The sequence below is a fragment of the Enoplosus armatus genome, chromosome 16, assembly GCF_043641665.1.
Source record: "Enoplosus armatus isolate fEnoArm2 chromosome 16, fEnoArm2.hap1, whole genome shotgun sequence".
Lineage (NCBI taxonomy): Eukaryota > Metazoa > Chordata > Actinopteri > Centrarchiformes > Enoplosidae > Enoplosus > Enoplosus armatus.
In genome coordinates, this window is record NC_092195.1 from 2,436,612 (window position 1) to 2,454,272 (window position 17,661).

A 17,661-nucleotide genomic window follows, 5' to 3' on the forward strand; every position below is an offset into this window, starting at 1 on the left:
TTTGATGTGAACAGCAGAGGAGCGTCAGTCTGCCTCTCTCACCTGTTGTCACTGAGCAAGTAGCCCTTTTTTTTAAAAGTGCCTCTCCCATCTATTTTAGAGCCAGCAGAAAAATGCTCCCCCCGCTGGAAAGATGAGGCCATTCAAAATGGTAATATTTATCCTCCCTCTCCGCTCTGCTTTTCCTCCTCTCTTGTCAGTCTGGGTGAGCTCTGCAGCTCTCTGAGTTTTTCACTAAAAACACGAGGAGCTGCTTCAGATATTAACCTCCTTCACATTTTGCTTGAAATGTTGCTGAAAGGCCTTGGATGACATGATTGATTGTGTTCAGATCTGATAACTCGGGGTAAGTACTCATTTGGAGAAATGTAGTCATCATGCATCACCCAAACCTTTAACCAAGTTCCTGGGGAACGTTTTACTCTCTATTCTTTTATTTGTATTGCATTCACTGTGCCTGTGGTAGTGGAGCTAAGGTTAAGCTAAGAGTTGGTTGTCCTGGTTGATATAATAATAATAATAATAATAATGATACTGATAATAATATAAAGACCCGCAAATAAATGCACAATAATATTACATTATATCTTTTTAATTGAAAATAAATCTCCACTCATTTAGTTATCATGTCATTCGGTTATATATGGATGTTGTCTGCAATGAACCGAGGGATCTCCTCATACTCCCAGTAACACTTTTATTTATACTTACTGTCCCGGAAAGGACTGTGTACATAATTCATTATACGTCAAATAGGGACAGAGTTCAGTTGGCACACTTTCATGAATTCATTCATTTCGATTAAATACCACGCGAGAGTAAGAGCATTGCAGTAAGTGCCAAAACGGCTCAGCTCAACATGCAAAAATGTCAAATAATAAATGACTTTTTTAAGGAAATCACCAACACAAACAACTAAAGTAACTTCAGTCTCTGGTTTCCACATACCAAATGACATGGTTCTAACAAATTAGTACAAAATAAGGGGATCTGTAAAGTAACGTGTTTTGCCGAAATGTCTGTTAATGTCACAGTTAACAACCTGGGAAGGACAAAAAAAAAAGTGCAAACATGTCCACCGGTCTTCAGAAACGAGGACAAAGGATCCCGTTCATTTGCCAGTCAACGCGATGACCTCGCTTGGCAAGAAAGCAAAGGGAAAAACTTTGGATCACATCAACAACAACAACATGTGATCTGATCCTCGTAAATGTCCACGTCAGTCCGCAACCATTAAATGAGCCGAATGAAAGATGCAGCCAGCGTCAAAAACCTGACATGAGTTTGACATGTTTTGCCACAGATGCAGGCGTTTAAATGTTTGGATGCTGCACCAGTCCGGCTGCAACATGTAGTGAGCACACACTGTGTATTATCAAGATGATATGTGGAAGGAAAATGAAGCTAAATCTAAAAAAAAAAACTAAAACAAAACCACAGTGGTGAGCTAAAGGGCTGAAGCGTCTGTTGAGGCTCTTACGGACTATCCAGTTTGCTTTTGCCGCATGTTTGACTTCCCAGTAAATCAACTCTAATCACTAATGGGTCGGCAATCGTGAAGTGGAGGTGTCCCACCTCCTGCTACGTTGTCTGTTTCCACTGCTTCATCACTAAAAGTTCAAATGTCAAACGCCATTGTATTCCTAACAGAGACATTTTTAAATGAAATGCAGTGCGCGCACACAGTATCTCCGTTTCCATCAAGCCTGGGCAGCTGCTTTATGCTCCGCACTGATCGCTGGTGCATTCAAGGACACTTCAGGGTGTTGCTGTTACGGCTTGATGTGACCTTTTCATAAAGGCCCGGGCCGCTGTGAATAGACTCGACTGGGCCAGTCCTCGCACACACGAGAGGATGACTTTTAGATTTTGTCTCAGTGCAGTTTGAATGGCCTCAATTCACATTTTCACAGCTCGTATTTGTTGAATTCCGAGGGCTGTAAGAAGTGGTTATTTATATAAGGGCATGTCTGGCATACCTTGCCAATACAGAGGTCAGTGCAGCCGAACGCTCACTGTCAACGCGCTACTTTTTGAGGATTGGTTTGTAGTTATATAGAGGCTGTCATTTGGATTCGTCCCCACCTTGCTTGTGGATTGTGTGAACCCCATCTGCGCTATTACAGCAGATTTCCAAAAGTAGAAGAGCATTTTCTTTGCAAAACTGACAGTTGCCTTTGATGATAGACACACCAGATTTATACTCTAGTGAATCTGAATTCGCGCAGTAAAGCATCTCGGCGAATCGCCTCGGTTTGAGTCACTGCAAAGCCGTGAAAGGACTTCGTGTGGCAATGTTTGTGGAGGTGTTCGCTTGAAGACGTCCCGATCAGCAGCCTCACAGGCTTTAGTTTCAGAGTCACAGATGTCTCCATGAGGTTACAGTGATAATCAGACAGAAGTGTGGGTGACTCATCGTGCCTCACCACTAATGAGGTTCTTTGAAGAGACAGTTGTGTTACTATAAGACAGACTCCAGAGGGATCCATATGTCAATGTGTAATATGTTAGCGTGGCTCTTGGTGGCTGTCTTTGGAGATGGTCCACTGTTGAATCGTTGAATTAGTGACCTTAGTGCTGTGGTGTTGATGCACATTGTATCCCAATGGGAATGGACTGTTCTGTATAAATCCAGTTTTTCTTGCGCTTGGAGCAGCTGCCATATGTCTCCAGATGACATCACCTCCGCGGTCTGTCCCTCAGCAGTTCAGCCAAAAGAGATGCTTGTTCACATTCAAGTTGACCTTCTTTGTGTCGTGCCCTAAATTTAGGGTCATAGGTGAGCCCCCCCCCCCCCCACCACCACCCCCCGCCTCAGCTCTGAGTGGCTTTGTCAGCTTTGTTTACGGTGTTTGAGCCGGGAATTGAATTTTGTGCGTCTCCGGAGTAATCCCATTCAATGATGTTTGCCTCCAGAAACCTCTGCCGCGATGATTCACTCGTCACATCTCCCTCTCTCAGCAGTGGCTCGTCGGACGACTTCTTAATGAGATGAGGGCAACAAAGGCAGCTCTGATGAATTGTTTGTGACAACCACCGGAGTCACTTGTAGAAGAATGAGGCTACAGTTATGAGAAAGTTTTTATTAACGAGATGCAAACATTTCAAAAATAACAGAACATTATATATAGAATATAGAATAGAATATATTTTTATATATATATTTATACTTTTTCCTTGCAAACCTAATGCTTCAATATATCCTTGAGTGATAAAACATCAAGAAACACCCCAACACAACTAACTTATGACTTTTTGGACTTGTGCTTCATTTGGTTCTCCAAAGGAGAACAGATCACAGGTATGGACTCAAATGATGTCCTCAACGAGGGGAAAATAATTACAATCACATGTCGCACATAACACGGCACCTTCAAATTAGTGATAAATATACATCAATATTCACCAGAAGCATCAAAACTAGAAACTGAGAAGATTAAAACAAATCCCCCAAATATACGCGTGACGCGAGGTAGAAAATTAGGTAAGGTAAGGAATGTCCGACATAGAAAAGTATATATTCAAAAATTCAAGGTGGACCTCAAAGAATTAAAATTGCATTTTGAGATTGCATAAAAAAAAAAAATGACCAAAACATCCAAGATACACCCAAGTGAATACATGTATGTATGTAAGCTACGATACACCTCCAAAGAGGATAACCAGGAGGCCATCACAAAAAGATCAAATTTTAGTAGCACCAAAAACCAAAGATTAAAGTGAAAACATCCGAGGAGGAAGACCTTTAAAGTTGAGTAAAGGAGGAGGATGTCATGTACTTGCACATTGAAACAGACCACATGCTTCCACTGTTTTCAGAGCAAAGGTCCAGTAAGCTTTCCTCATTCGCAGTGGTTTTACCAAATGTCCCGCTGTCCCGTCAGGTGTGGCCCTCCACATACCAATAAGTCTAAGAGGTGCAGCTGATCCACAGGTCTTGTCTCAACCCTATCCCCAGACAGAACGTTGATATGCGATTCTGCTGAACCCTGGCTTGCGATCAGTGGCATTGTGTATTGCAACCACTGCATGCACCAATTTCAGGGAACTGTTGTGGTTAAGACAAACTGGGTGAGGTTAGGGATGGGCACCTAAAGCGCTCGGTTAAGGTTAGGTCAGTGTCGTGGTGTGAGCATTATCTGCAGGTCTGTGACAGCACGTAACGTCCGGCCTCCTGCATCTTGGCCTTTCCACCGCTCTACGTAAAGGGCACGTTGCTCCCTGCAATGGCGCTGAGACGTAAATCGTGACGTGGAGTCGTCCTCCCTAATTCTTAGGGATAGGTGGCTGCTGTTCTTTGCAATGCCTGACTATAGCTGAGTCCATGTTTGCTACCTTTCTTATAGCTGCCTTATGTTCACCAACCCTCAGTTTTAAAAAGCCCATTTGATCTGGAGCATTTAAGAAACTATTTTGTTGGAATTGCCATAGTGTTAATAAGACAAAGGTTTTTTGGGGAAGGAGCTTTTATAGTGTCTTGCTACCCTATAGTGACTGGCCTTGATATGCACTTGAACCTTAAGTTACTTGTCTAAAGTGCAGGATAATCCTCTCAAACTTTAACCTTTACGGATGGGAGCCTTCTGTTTTTCCCCTGAACTTACCCTCAACTTGAAGGGGAAAAGTTCACCAACTAATGTGTGCTCCTCCGGTGGGGTTAGACAGAGAGAGAGAGAGAGAGAGAGAGAGAGAGAGAGAGACGTAGAGACACAGATAGACAGCCAGACAGGCAGAGATGTATGGCAGCACTAGCAGTAGAAATAGCAGCTATAATAGTAACAGAACTACGACTAAACATAATAACTGTAGTGATGAGAGTCAGGCAGGCCCATGGCGGCAGCAGCTGTACCAGGACCACGATCCACAGCAACCTGCGAGACGAGAAAGCACAAAGAAACTCCGGGGAAGATATAAAGTTAGTAACATGCATTGGACTGTGATGAATGTGCGAAGATGAAGAGGGAGAGGAGTCCATTGTTGTCTGAAACAGAAAGGCCTTGTTGTTTACCTCAGGGATTACCGGGAGTCATCTGCTGGAGACAAGACGTTAGTATTCCGTGGAGTATTTGTACTTACTCAGCACGTCTTCACACAGGAAGTGTGGAATATTCTTCAGGACGCTCCATTCCATTTTTTTTTATATATATATATATATAAGGTGAAAGACTCGGTAAGTAGAGAAATATTGTCTGAAATGTATTTTGGATTGCGCTATTTTGAAACGGCCAAAATTCATTTTCGTGTACTAAAAGTGATACGTTGTGGTCTCAAGGTGCTTCTGCAAATATTGAAGGTGATAATTGATACTTATATTCAATTCAATTCAATTTTATTTATATATATATTTAAATTTATGTATATATATATATTGCCAAATCACTACAGAGGTCATCTCGGGGCACTTTTCACATTGAGACCCAACAATTCCCACCTCGATATGTTACACTTGAATTTTTTCTTTTGTCCGTACCATCATATTAAAAGATCTGAAATCAAGCTCCACGGTTTAATGTGCCGACGTGCGTAATGTTAGCTTTTATTTTCATTATGTCAAAGGAAAATATTATACAGCATACAAATTCATCATTGAATAAATACTATGCTAATAATAAATACCTGAATTTTTAAGAAAATATATTTCAAGTTGTATAAGTAATGAAGACATGCGTATATGTAATTACATTTCCATAAATATATGTGCAGGTTTTCATTACGTTCATTAAGGCAAATTTGATGGCGTCACTTTTTTTTTTTTTTTTTTTTAAATATAAACAAACAATAAGCTGAATGAAAAAGATTAAGAAAGAAACCGTGCGCTCATTTGAATTCAAATATGTGATGAAAACAAATAAATAAAAATGCTGCAAGCTTATGGAGAGGTGGCTCACAGCGCAGAAAACCTCACGGGGGAGACACACCCAACGCCGCCCGCTCAGACGACAGATTGTTTCAGTATTGACAGTCGGATGGACACAGTTCACTGAGAGTCGCCTAAGAAACTCCAAACGAGATTAGTCCGTGGCGAGGACGTCACCTCATCAAAAAGTTAAACTGGTATCAGGCCCTCTTTTGCAAGCAGATTGGCCTCACAGGGCCTGCCTCTTACCAGCTGTTGCGTGTTGATCACATTGACTTGTCACACACTCACACTTGTTACATTAATGGAGTCGGTAATCCCGCGGTAAGCCTTTTTTAACTCTTCATTCAGCCAGATTATATAAATTAAACATTTGGCCTGGTCGTCATTCTCCAGACTGTACAATGCTACGTTCAAGGATGCGATCATCATTTCCACTTTGACTCGTGCGGTCTACGGGACGTATTGGCCGTTATCGCAGCAAGTTCAAGAGAAAACCTTTTCACAAGTGAAACAATTGAATGTATCACTTGATAAAAATGTATTCTAGAACGCACATAACACACACGCTCCCAAAAAGATAGAAATGAAGTCTGAATTCAGTGAATTTCATGAAAGTTTGTTCTTATTTATAACTGGAAATGAGCTCGGCCTTTATAGATTTATTTTTATAGACTGAAAAATTGCACTGCTCCCCCCTGCAACCAGCCAATATACACACACACACATATATATGTGTATATGTGTGTGTGTGTGTATACATTTTTTATTATGTATATATAATATATAGCACGTATCAAAACAAAGTTACAAAGTGCTTCACATAGCAAGCAGAGAACACATGAAACACAACATAGAAGCACCTAAAAACACAGCAATAAAAGTGCTGAAAACGAACCACATGATCATTTTAAAATGGCAAAACTCATAGCCTGTTCCAGATCATCAGCCCCCCCCCCCCCCCCCCCCCCCCCCCCTCACTCGTCAGCCAAGAGTCTGGAACGGATAAAAAGTCCCCTGATGGTCCGCGTACAGCAAAACTTGTTTGTCTGGCGTTTTAATTCCAGCAGTGCCTGCCCGCGTTCAACGTATAGAGGCTTAACTGGCTGACCTGTCAGCGAAGTCCTAACAAGTTTGAGCGCTTGCCAAAGAATAGGTCCAAATCAACAGCGATATCAGGCCGCAGGTCTTTCGCAGAATCTTTGTAAGACTCTCAGCGATCACGCAGAGGCAAGTGTCGGCTTAACGCGAGGCGAGCCGCTAATAGTCTGAGGACTCAAGGATCGCCTTGCAGAGAAACTGAACGAATAAAGGAAAACACAACCCGGTGTGCAATGCCAAACAAAGCAGTTGTCACAAAAAGGACAAGGTTTTTTTCACTGCAATGGAAGTTACAAATGTTGCTCAAATGTAAAAAAGTGTTTTTACTGTGTTGCCAATGAGCGAATTGCTTCAAATCTAAGCATGTAACCCGGCTTGTAATAGCGGAGGACTATTAATTGCTAATCGTTAATCCATTTCAGTACATTTACCGTGCACTTCCTGTCATGCCGTCTAAAACTGAGCAGTAGTGAGAACTGTCTTTCCACATAGATATCTACGTAGATTCAATTATACCGTGTTCTATACATATATATATATATATATATATATATATATATATATATAAGTCATTGAATTTTTATGACTTTTTTTTATTTTTTATAACTGCAATATATCATTTCTGTGTAAACATAATGTTAATTGTAAATATTTGTAACTGTATCGTAAGCCTAGTCAAGACACCACTAGATACGTTTTCATGAAAGTTTAAGAGTTCGTAAAGTTAGTTTAAATTTTATTTTTATTTTTTAAATATGTAAATACATTTAAAAGCAGCCCTGATTCAATTAATATGACTTGAAATGACATTCAATTGAATCATTAGTAGGAACCGACGACCGACAAGCTTGTGTAACAAAATGCAACGTGAGATATCGTATCTCATGTTGTGACTCGTCACTTGATTCTTTTTCAAATTCCAATTCACGTTTGAACAGAACCCATCTCAGGCCTCGTTTGTGCAGGATGTGCACGCTCCGCAGGACGCAACAAATATAAATAAATAAATGCACTGCTGTCACGCAGATCATCTCGCGCTCTCCCACTAACTAATGAGATTAAAATGCCAATCGGGTGACATGTTTAAGTCGCTTTAAGTGTCATATCCGGACACATAACAGCTTTGTTGGGGGGGCTTTTAGTCTCCTCCTGCATTACAGGATTATCAGCACCCATCCTGAAAATGAACTAAACAGGCAATAAAAGACACACGCATTGTGTTATTGTGTTATTCTTTAAGCTCAATTTTGCCACAGGGGCCAATCAGACGGTCGTTGAGGGTCATTTCATTCAGAACTGGGAGCTCCACGTGCTCACGAGTTTCTTCTGTTTTTTTAAATAGCTTGATGGCTAAATCAATTTTAACACCCAAAATTTGCCGAAATATGTATATATATATATATATATATTTTTTTATTTTTTTTAGTGCATTACATTCAATTCAAATCAATGTTATTTATACGGCGCCAAATCACAACAGAAGTACAATATGCATTATAATATTATACATTAACTGTTCCCACCAGGAAAAATGCAATTTGAACACAGAACACAGACTGATGGGAAGGGGAAGGACCGCTGCATTTATCAATCACATGGAGCAGAGAACTAAATTGTGATGCACGATCAAATCCTTCAAAGCATGTCAATATTTGTGGCCAAAAAGCCCTTTAGCAGCCCTGCTTATCCATATTTCTTCATAATCCCGTACCCCCGCCGTATTGATTGTCTCCTCCTCCTCCTCCTCCTCCTCCTCCTCCTTTTTTTTTTTGAAAACTTCTTGACGGCGAGCGTGCAGACTGCGAGAGTTCAGACGAGTGCAAACAGCAGGGATTTTAGAGCCAAAACTGCACCCCATCCCTTTGCTGAGACTTCGCCATGTGTTCCCGACATTCACACGTCTGCTGTGCGTGTCTAGTCCCACCTCCTATGATCCGTTATCCATTGGTCGCCTTAAGGAGATAAAAAAATCTTACAATCTTATCCTTCTAAAAGAAGCTTTGAAGATGATTGTGATGCGTCTTGCAGAAGGAGTCATTTAGACAGACTTGGCAATCGCCCCCCCCCCCCCCGAATACTTAACCGCGAAGTTCTAACTGATGCGACTCCATTGTTGGCGATCTGGTTCAGGGTTTCCTCTTGATGCTTGCGACGGTTGACAGTTGTGTTTGTTCGTTCCTCTATGATCAGGACACAGAGATACATGGGGGCAATAGCCTCTAATTAGCGGGCTCATGAGAACTTTCGCAACCTAACACAACACGTTTAGCACATTTAACGGGCTGGATAGGTCCGCCTGGTTCGATACCTTTTGGTTTCCGTCGCCCATAACCTTGAGTAGTTTGAAGGCGAACTTCAGAAACGATCAGAAGCTTCTCTCCTGTTTCTGATCCCGCAGGGTTTCGTTTGGTTTCCTTTTGTTGTGGTTGCTGTTGCCTGTTTGTGGTTATGGTTTTAGTGACAGCATTTGTCGAAGCGCCGGGAAAAGGTCGTTCTGTAAAAGGGGTTAAGCAACAGATACACATCACTCGCCATAAGGCTTATCCCGTCTTTATTGAACAGGGAGCCTAATCAATATGGCTGGGTGTAGCCGTGTGTCTGGGACAATAGGGGAGGGAGGAGGGGGAGTGGGGGGGGGGCAATATTGATTTTGCGAATCACAGCCCGTTCTTATTTTAGGAAGAAAAGTTCTTTTGAAGGAAACGGTGTTGTTTTGTAAGACTTCTGGCCGTTCCTCAAAGTACATTTTAAGAGTAGAAAAGACAGAACGTTCTTTTTTTTTTTGTCGTTTTTATTCATCTCATCTCATCTCAATGCAGCTCGTCCTCTGAATTTGCTCAGTGATCGAAGTGAAGTTTGTGTGAAGTCTCGTTTGGGTTATCGTCCTCATTCTCAGTAATTCCCACATTGGAATACTGTCAAGTGCTCAGCCCTTCCTCTACATTAAATGCGCGTCCCAGTCTTAATGGTGAAAAGTCAGGGATAGGTGTTTGTGTCAAGCACAAGACCCTTGAAATCTTCATAGTGTCATAACAAGTGCTAGATTGGCCAGAACAGGTTCAGGCGGGTTTGTTTGCGGTTTCTATTTAAAACACCCGCAGGATAAGAAAGGGGATTAATACACAAAGGTTAAAGGTTAAAGAGTTAGGCAGGTTATCGGGGGTTAAGAGAACTGCTAATTCTTCCATGATATGAGAAGCCTCGTCGAGAGAAGTTAGAGTGTTCCGAGTTTTCTTGGAACTTTTCTCCGCTTTCTTCAGAGCTGTTTTTCCACCCCGGCGGCCCGCTATCAGGTGGTGTTTACAGTAGGGCGCGACGCGCGAGGTCCTAATCTGTGACACCGCCACTGTCTGTGGCACATCGAGGATTTGGAGTGTGAGATTAGAGCTCGACGTCGTCATAAATCTCTGCTTCCCAATTCGGCCGGGTGGTGGCGGGTGGGGCAGCTGCCTAGGTGTAGTCTGTGGTCCTGTGGGTTTGGTGGGTAGAGCGCTTGTGCGTCTGCGTGGAGTCAGCCCAGGAATCTTGTAATTGTCACATTCACATGACTTGAGGCTCCTTTTTTTTTTTTTTTTTTTTTAAAAACACGGCGAGTCGACCCGGAACGTTTTTTTTTTCATTTTTTTTTTTTTTTTTTTTTACATGGTGCTCTGCTGCGATGAACTACTGCATACCAGACATGTATGAGATGCCTCACGCTGGGGTGGGAGGCTATGCGGTGCAGGGCGGCGGGGAGCACTGCATGTACCCGGGCGAGGGGCCCGGGTACGGGCACTGCGAACCCCAGCCGCTGCACCACCCGCCCTGCATGGAGCAGGCTTGGCCTCCCAGCCAGCACTACTCCTGCTCGTATGCTGGTGGCCCTCCCGTCTTTAAGAGCGAGTTCTGCAACATGGAGATCCCTCTTAGTCATTACCACCACCAGCCCGAATATTTCCCAGAGGTCAAACCCGACTTCTCACACCTGCAGTGGATGCAGGGGGCGCACAAGAAAGGTACGACGTCCGGATGGTGGTTGTGTCTGCACTTTTTCTAGTTTAGTTCTGAATTGTGGTCGTCTTTCTGGATGCTTTTCTTCTTTTTTTTGTGTCATTTTTTGGTAATTAGTGATGACTCCTCCGTGATCAATGAATCAATGATGTCTGGGATTTTCAAATTAAGTCCGATAAGCGCAAATCCAAGACTTAAGGCGCCATGCAGCGGCAGGTCTGTGTGAGCAGGACTTGGTGCATCTGATGCAGGAGTGGTGGGGTGGGGTGTGTGTGTGTGTGTGTGTGTGGGGGGGGGGGTCCTTATTGATTGATGGTGAGGCAACAGAAGGCTGATGCGAGATGAATTATTGCTTTCTTAACAAACCCCTACGAAGAAAAAAACAAAAGGTATTGATCAGTTTGTCAACCTCCGGTCCTGGAGCCTGCCAGGGGTCACAGCCCTGAACTCATTAAGCCAAATCCCAAAACTGGACCAGTGAGCTAATGAGAGGCAACAGAGCTATATATGGAAGTCGGAGCTAATCAAATATTAGGTGCCGTGCCGTTGGGGCACATTAGAGCCTACTTTTACATCCCCCTGTGAGACTTTTCAAAGCAGAGTACGGTAACTTGTTGATCCCCACTTTGTTTGCGCAATTTCCGTTTCACTTTTCCCTTTACGTGAAAAGGAGAAGAGGCAAAAAGAAAAAGGCAATACGTTTTACACAAAACAAGAAAAAAACAATTATTAAAATGCTCTTTTTTTCTTTTCTTTTTTTTTTTGCTTTTAACAGCAACTTAAATCCGGATGAAAATATGTGTGAACATGTGAGACGCCCCGGCGAATGAATCCATGAAAAATAGTCCAGACTGCAAAAACCAATCTTCTTTTTTTTTTTGTTTTTTTTTTTTTGTTTGTTTGTTTGTTTCTTTCCAATAAAATGTGACGCTAACCATTTGGCTTTCTCCCCAGGGTACATTCCAAGTTACCTGGACAAGGATGAGCTATGTGTAGTGTGCGGGGACAAAGCCACGGGCTACCACTATCGCTGCATTACCTGCGAAGGTTGCAAGGTAACGCCGGCCACGTCTTGATTGTTTGTTTTTTTGTCTTTCGCAGCTATTTCTTTTTTTTTTATTATTATTATTATTATTATTATTATCATTCCCAAGACATTTCTGAGCATGTGCCCGTCTGGCTCTCTAGGGTTTCTTCAGGCGGACGATCCAGAAGAATCTCAACCCAACCTACGCTTGTAAGTATGAGGGGAAATGCGTCATCGACAAAGTGACCAGAAACCAGTGCCAGGAATGCCGCTTCAAGAAGTGCATCGCGGTGGGAATGGCGACCGACTGTAAGTTTTGCTGCTCCACTGACGTTGTTGCGTCTGCTTGCTGTGTGTTTAATGTGTCGACCTGCCCGGGCGGGGTGGGGGGGCTGGGGGCTGAAAACAACTAGTCTAGGATTGATAATGAATATCATCACCCTGGTGCGGGTGGATAAACAGTGGGAAGGTGGATTGTGCTACAGGAGTGGTCTCTATGGACATTTTCACAGTTTGAACCTGTATCAACTAACCAACCCTATCACCCCCCCCTCCTCCTCCTCCTCCTCCTCATTCCTGTCCACTCTCATTGTCTCCCTTTTTCTTCTTTCACCCCCCCCTCCCCTCCCCTCCCTCCCTCCCTCCCCCCCCCCAGTGGTGTTGGACAACAGCAAGAGGATGGCCAAGCGAAAGCTAATCGAGGAGAACCGTGAGCGCCGCCGGAAGGAGGAGCTGCAGAAGACGGTGTGGGACCGACTGGAGCCCACCCAGGAGGAGTGGGACCTCATCCGTATGGTGACCGAGGCCCATATGGCCACGAACGCCCAGGGCAACCACTGGAAGCAGAAGCGGAAATTCCTGGTGAGACATCCCCCCCCCCCCCCGCCTCCTCCCTCCCTCCCTCCTTCCTCACCACACGGCCTTCACTGTATTGATTACCCTGCTTTATCCGATCCGACCCTGACCCTCTCTTTCCCCCCTCCCCCCCCCCCACAGACCCCTTCCGTGTCATGCCCCTGTCTCCTCCACCACAACCACTGTTCCACTGTTCCCTGTGTTAATATGTCCATGTGTTTTTTTGTATCTCCTTGTAGAGTGGGGAGAATTAGCTGGACGATGGAGAAAAGTGTGTTCCTCAACGCAGCAGCACTAATTTATAATGGAACATCTTATTCTTGTCTTTTCTTGTTATGTCTTAGCAAGCAATGATCCTTAATGGCTAATACTAATGACTTGCTTTGTTTTTTTGGTTTTTTTCCTATTTCATTCCTCTCTCTCTCTCTTTCTGTTTGTAGCTTTTGATTTCGCACCTCACCCTTTTTTCTTTTTCTTTGACTAATTTTTCCTTTTTCTTTTCTGTGAAGTCTAATGGCTCTTGTCCAGATTGAAAGTGCGTCTCGACTGTTGACTTTTTATCTTGGGTTTCTATGGCGCGATCAGAGGGAACACTCGTTAAGGCGTGACGTTGAATTGAAACCGCTTTGTGGCGGAATACTCTGAAGTTCGGGGATTTCTGCGCAAGTTAAATTCCGTCTAATTTCCCGGCGAAGTTGCTTTGCACGCGGCGCTCACCGCGAGTATAACGGGATCTGTTTCACCGCTTTTCGTGGTACCGTAAAGTAGTGCTCACACCTTAGAAAAAAAACATTCATTTGGATTTGGATGCTGTAAAAATGCGTAACAAGTCGCGTCCCATCACAGCCGTAGTCGTCCACGAATTGCAATAAAATCCAAATTCCCGCTCCGTCGTTTTACTTTTTTTGGAGTGTTTCTGAGGACCCGTTTGAAGTCGTGGTCCTGGAGCCTGAATCTCACGATAGAAACCCATCTCAGATTTCCTGTCCTCGCCTGTTTTCTATCTGCACTCTTTCATCTGTCCTCAGTTTTAACTTGTTTTCTTTTTAGTTGGCTTGACACGGGTTCTTCATTGAAACTTCACGATTCCTGTTGATTATCCAACAGGTCGAGGAAGCTATGCTTCTTAATGAAATAACATGTAATTTATTCTATACTTCTGACCAGAGTGCAGCGGGGGTGAAGGAAACTAAGGTAAGACGCTCCGGACTCAAATGTTTCTTGAAACTGATGTACTGCCTTTCTACTTTCATCACCAAGATCGTACTCTATATATTCATTCGCAGTCATTTACATGCATAGCGCATTTAATGAAGCGCAATAGATATACGAGTGCAACATGTCTGCAGTGGCGCGTCTCCGTTTACATCACATTGCCTCTTGGAAAAGAGTCAGCTAAATTAAACGCAAACCACTTCACTCAGCTGCCATGTGTCCCACCTCCAAGTCCTCCCCATTTCGCATTTTACTGCGAACGCTTTACACTCGGTCGACTTCAATACCGCCCTTTCAATTTTTGCGCGCAAACTCAGGTAGAGCGTCCAGACACTGACCTTCTCCCTTTGTCGTTTCAGCCTGAGGATATTGGTCAAGCGTCCATGGTGAATACACCTGAAGGAAACAAAGTGGATATAGAAGCCTTCAGTCAGTTTACAAAAATTATCACCCCTGCCATAACCCGAGTGGTGGACTTTGCCAAAAAACTGCCTATGTTTTGTGAGGTAAGTGTGTCTGACAAAGTCTCATAAAACATAAATGGAGAATGGAGAGCTCATGATGCTCCCTCTGGTGGCCGCAGTGGAGCTCAGACCATTACGTCACAGATGTTTCTAAATGTTAAGTGTTTATGGAAAATGTTTTATATAGATTTTTATCGATATAACATCTTGCAACATCTTAATTTTTACACTTTTCTAAACAGCTTTTTCAAAAGTGCTCAACACTAAAACAGAGTAAACCGTAAAAAAAACAAACAAAAAAAAACATCTAAATGAGATTATCAGGAGAATTTAAAAAGTAGCACACAGAGGAGGAAATCTAAACAATTTCATATCCTTTAACGTTCAAAGTACAGATTCTCAAAATAAATAAAAATAAGTAATTCTGGTAAATCATAGTTGTTTTTTAGTTTTAGTAGCTTTTTATAACAGTCTTTATTGTTTATTATTATTTATTTATTTATTTACCCATTCAAGAGTAGAAAAAGTAGCATAGAGTTAGAAATGAGAAGTATGTAAAAAAGTATAAGATCTAAAAAAGAAAAAATATAAAAAAATTTATATTTACAATATTTGAGTGAAAATAAAAAATATGTACAACTTACAATCTATAACTACAACATCCACAGTATATATATATAACTAGCTAGTCATGTTGAGTTTATAAGCAGTTGATTTTGCAAACTTGCACATTTTTCTTATTCATATAAGTGGAAGTGTACCAATCGTCCGTATGTTACATGTAATTAGTGCCAAATTACACCGTTTGAGAAAATTCTACGTAATCTACGGACTTTTAAAAAAAAAGAAAAAAAACTCTCCTGATTTTACATTCAGGTGTATGCAATGAAATTTTAGCTGCTTCAGAGAATAAGAAGGTTTCCATGTCATTCAGTAACTCAGCTTGGTTTTGTCTGAATTAAAAATAAATAAATAAATAAGTGTATGCTAATGCTATCGCTAGCTCGGCCACGTTCTCATCGCGCCCTCTCCTCTCCCCGTTCCGACCAGCTGCCTTGTGAAGACCAGATCATCCTGTTGAAAGGCTGCTGCATGGAGATCATGTCGCTGCGGGCTGCCGTTCGCTACGATCCCGAGAGCGAGACCCTCACGCTCAACGGCGAGATGGCTGTCACGCGGGGACAGCTTAAGAACGGGGGCCTGGGCGTGGTCTCGGATGCCATCTTCGACCTTGGCGTGTCGCTGTCCTCCTTTAACTTGGATGACTCCGAGGTGGCTCTTCTGCAGGCTGTCATCCTGCTTTCATCCGGTAAGCGCCTGCTGCCCCGGACTTCTCATCACGCATATGAGCGGATTAGGGGGTTTCCGTTTTGTTTTAGTCTATTAATATACCAATTTTCCAAAGCACGCCATTGGTTTACAGACTCCTCTAGGACGCCATGTCTCTCACTTAATGCTAGCAACGACTTCAACTAGCAGCCGAGGATATATTTTTCAGGGAAACTGCACATTTTGGAGACCAGTAAGGCAATAGTTTATTATGGGACTGTGCCCACAAATCAGGCTCCATCCCCAAATCACAACCGTTTCTTGCCCTGCTGGGTTTTTTTTTGGTAATGCTTTGTTTTTCCCCACACACGAAATCCGCACCAAACACACAGTCCAATCAATTAATCGCCGTAATCATTCTGAGGGGCTTTGTCCAGTCAGCTTGGTCTTGGCACCGCCGCCATTCCTCTGCGTGACGCTCGACATCTCATTGAAGATCAATACTGGCACGGGGACAGCCTGCCCATCTGTCTGGCCGTCTGACACGCTTACAGTGGCCACGGGGGTTTTAATCAATAGCATCTCCGAGGCTGAAGGGCTGAAACCAATATTCCTTTGGACTGAAAAGTGATACTTTGTGCTACAATTAATTATAATATTATTAATAATATTCATTAATAGTAATTTTTTTTTTGTGTGCAAAAGTTAGTATAGTAACTTAGGTAGTTACACTTATACCAGAAAAGCCTCTGAAATGCAACGTTCCATTGAATGTCGGGGTAATGGCAAATATTATATATAAGTATAATCATGCATACGGCATCATATTCATTTCAACCATGATAATTATCAATTTAGCTATGAAGCTAGGTGTATAGTGCAGATACAGTGCACCAGTATTGCCGGTGAGCTAATAATTAAGAAAGTTGCGGGATCTACTTGATTCTGTAAGGCAGCTCGGAGCAAGTCATCGTATTTATCTTTTTGCTTTCAACCTGTCTGATCATGCCGTGTTGCCGCATTCCCAGCCAACCAATTAGCTTGGCCTGCACAAACTTGTTACCGCTGATGGGAATAGTGGTCGAACCTTTTCGAAAATAGGATTCGAGACGTCATAAATCAGGGGGGACGACGAAGCACATAAAATGACTATCTGTGCACTGCGAACATTCATTATAGTTTGACTTCCTGTGCTCCTGAGATCATGACTGTGCTTTGAAAAGGAAACCGAGGTTCTTAATAAATGGGAACGGCTCGCCTGGTTTCCTCACGTTGACTGACCAGTAACGCTCTGGGTGTCTCTCTGTCTCCAGATCGGCCGGGCCTGAGCAGCGTGGCGCGAATCGAGCGCTGCCAAGAGGAGTTCCTGCTGGCCTTTGAACATTACATCAACTACCGCAAACACAAAGTGGCGCATTTCTGGCCCAAGCTGCTAATGAAGGTGACGGACCTGCGGATGATCGGCGCCTGCCACGCCAGCCGATTCCTTCACATGAAAGTGGAGTGTCCCACCGAGCTATTCCCTCCTCTCTTCCTGGAGGTCTTCGAGGACTGACCAATGGATTTTATTGTGTGTGTGTGTGCATGCATGTGTGTGTGTGTGTGTGTATATGAGTGAGTGAGTGCATGTGTGTGTGTGTGTGCGCGCATACGTCAGCGCCTGGGCACCCTGGTGGTCTCAGGGGTGGAACCAGCAGAAGGCCCGTCACAATGAACTTTCTATTAGCACTACTGAGTGTCACTTCATTCCATAGTTTAGGAGTAGCTCTCTGGTCTAGTTTTGGATGGAACCATTCCTTACAGTGCGGGTACATGTGAATAGCGTTTTGTTCTCTTTTTTTTTTTTTGTTGTTTTTTTTTTTGGTTTGTTTTGTTGTTGTTAT

General features: G+C 43.0%; 1 protein-coding gene across 1 annotated transcript in view; it reads left to right on the forward strand.

Moving 5' to 3' along the window:
• The window catches only part of thrb (thyroid hormone receptor beta), an 84,288-nt gene extending 66,941 nt beyond the window's left edge, over nt 1-17,347 (forward strand). Inside the window, exons 3-9 of the mRNA XM_070921497.1 lie at nt 101-151; nt 11,903-12,003; nt 12,137-12,284; nt 12,631-12,836; nt 14,405-14,551; nt 15,560-15,818; nt 17,092-17,347. Of these exons, the coding sequence (XP_070777598.1) occupies nt 101-151; nt 11,903-12,003; nt 12,137-12,284; nt 12,631-12,836; nt 14,405-14,551; nt 15,560-15,818; nt 17,092-17,333 (1,154 nt within the window). The 3' untranslated portion in view covers nt 17,334-17,347. The remainder of the gene's footprint in view (nt 1-100; nt 152-11,902; nt 12,004-12,136; nt 12,285-12,630; nt 12,837-14,404; nt 14,552-15,559; nt 15,819-17,091) is intronic.
• Nucleotides 17,348-17,661: the final 314 nt, after the last annotated feature.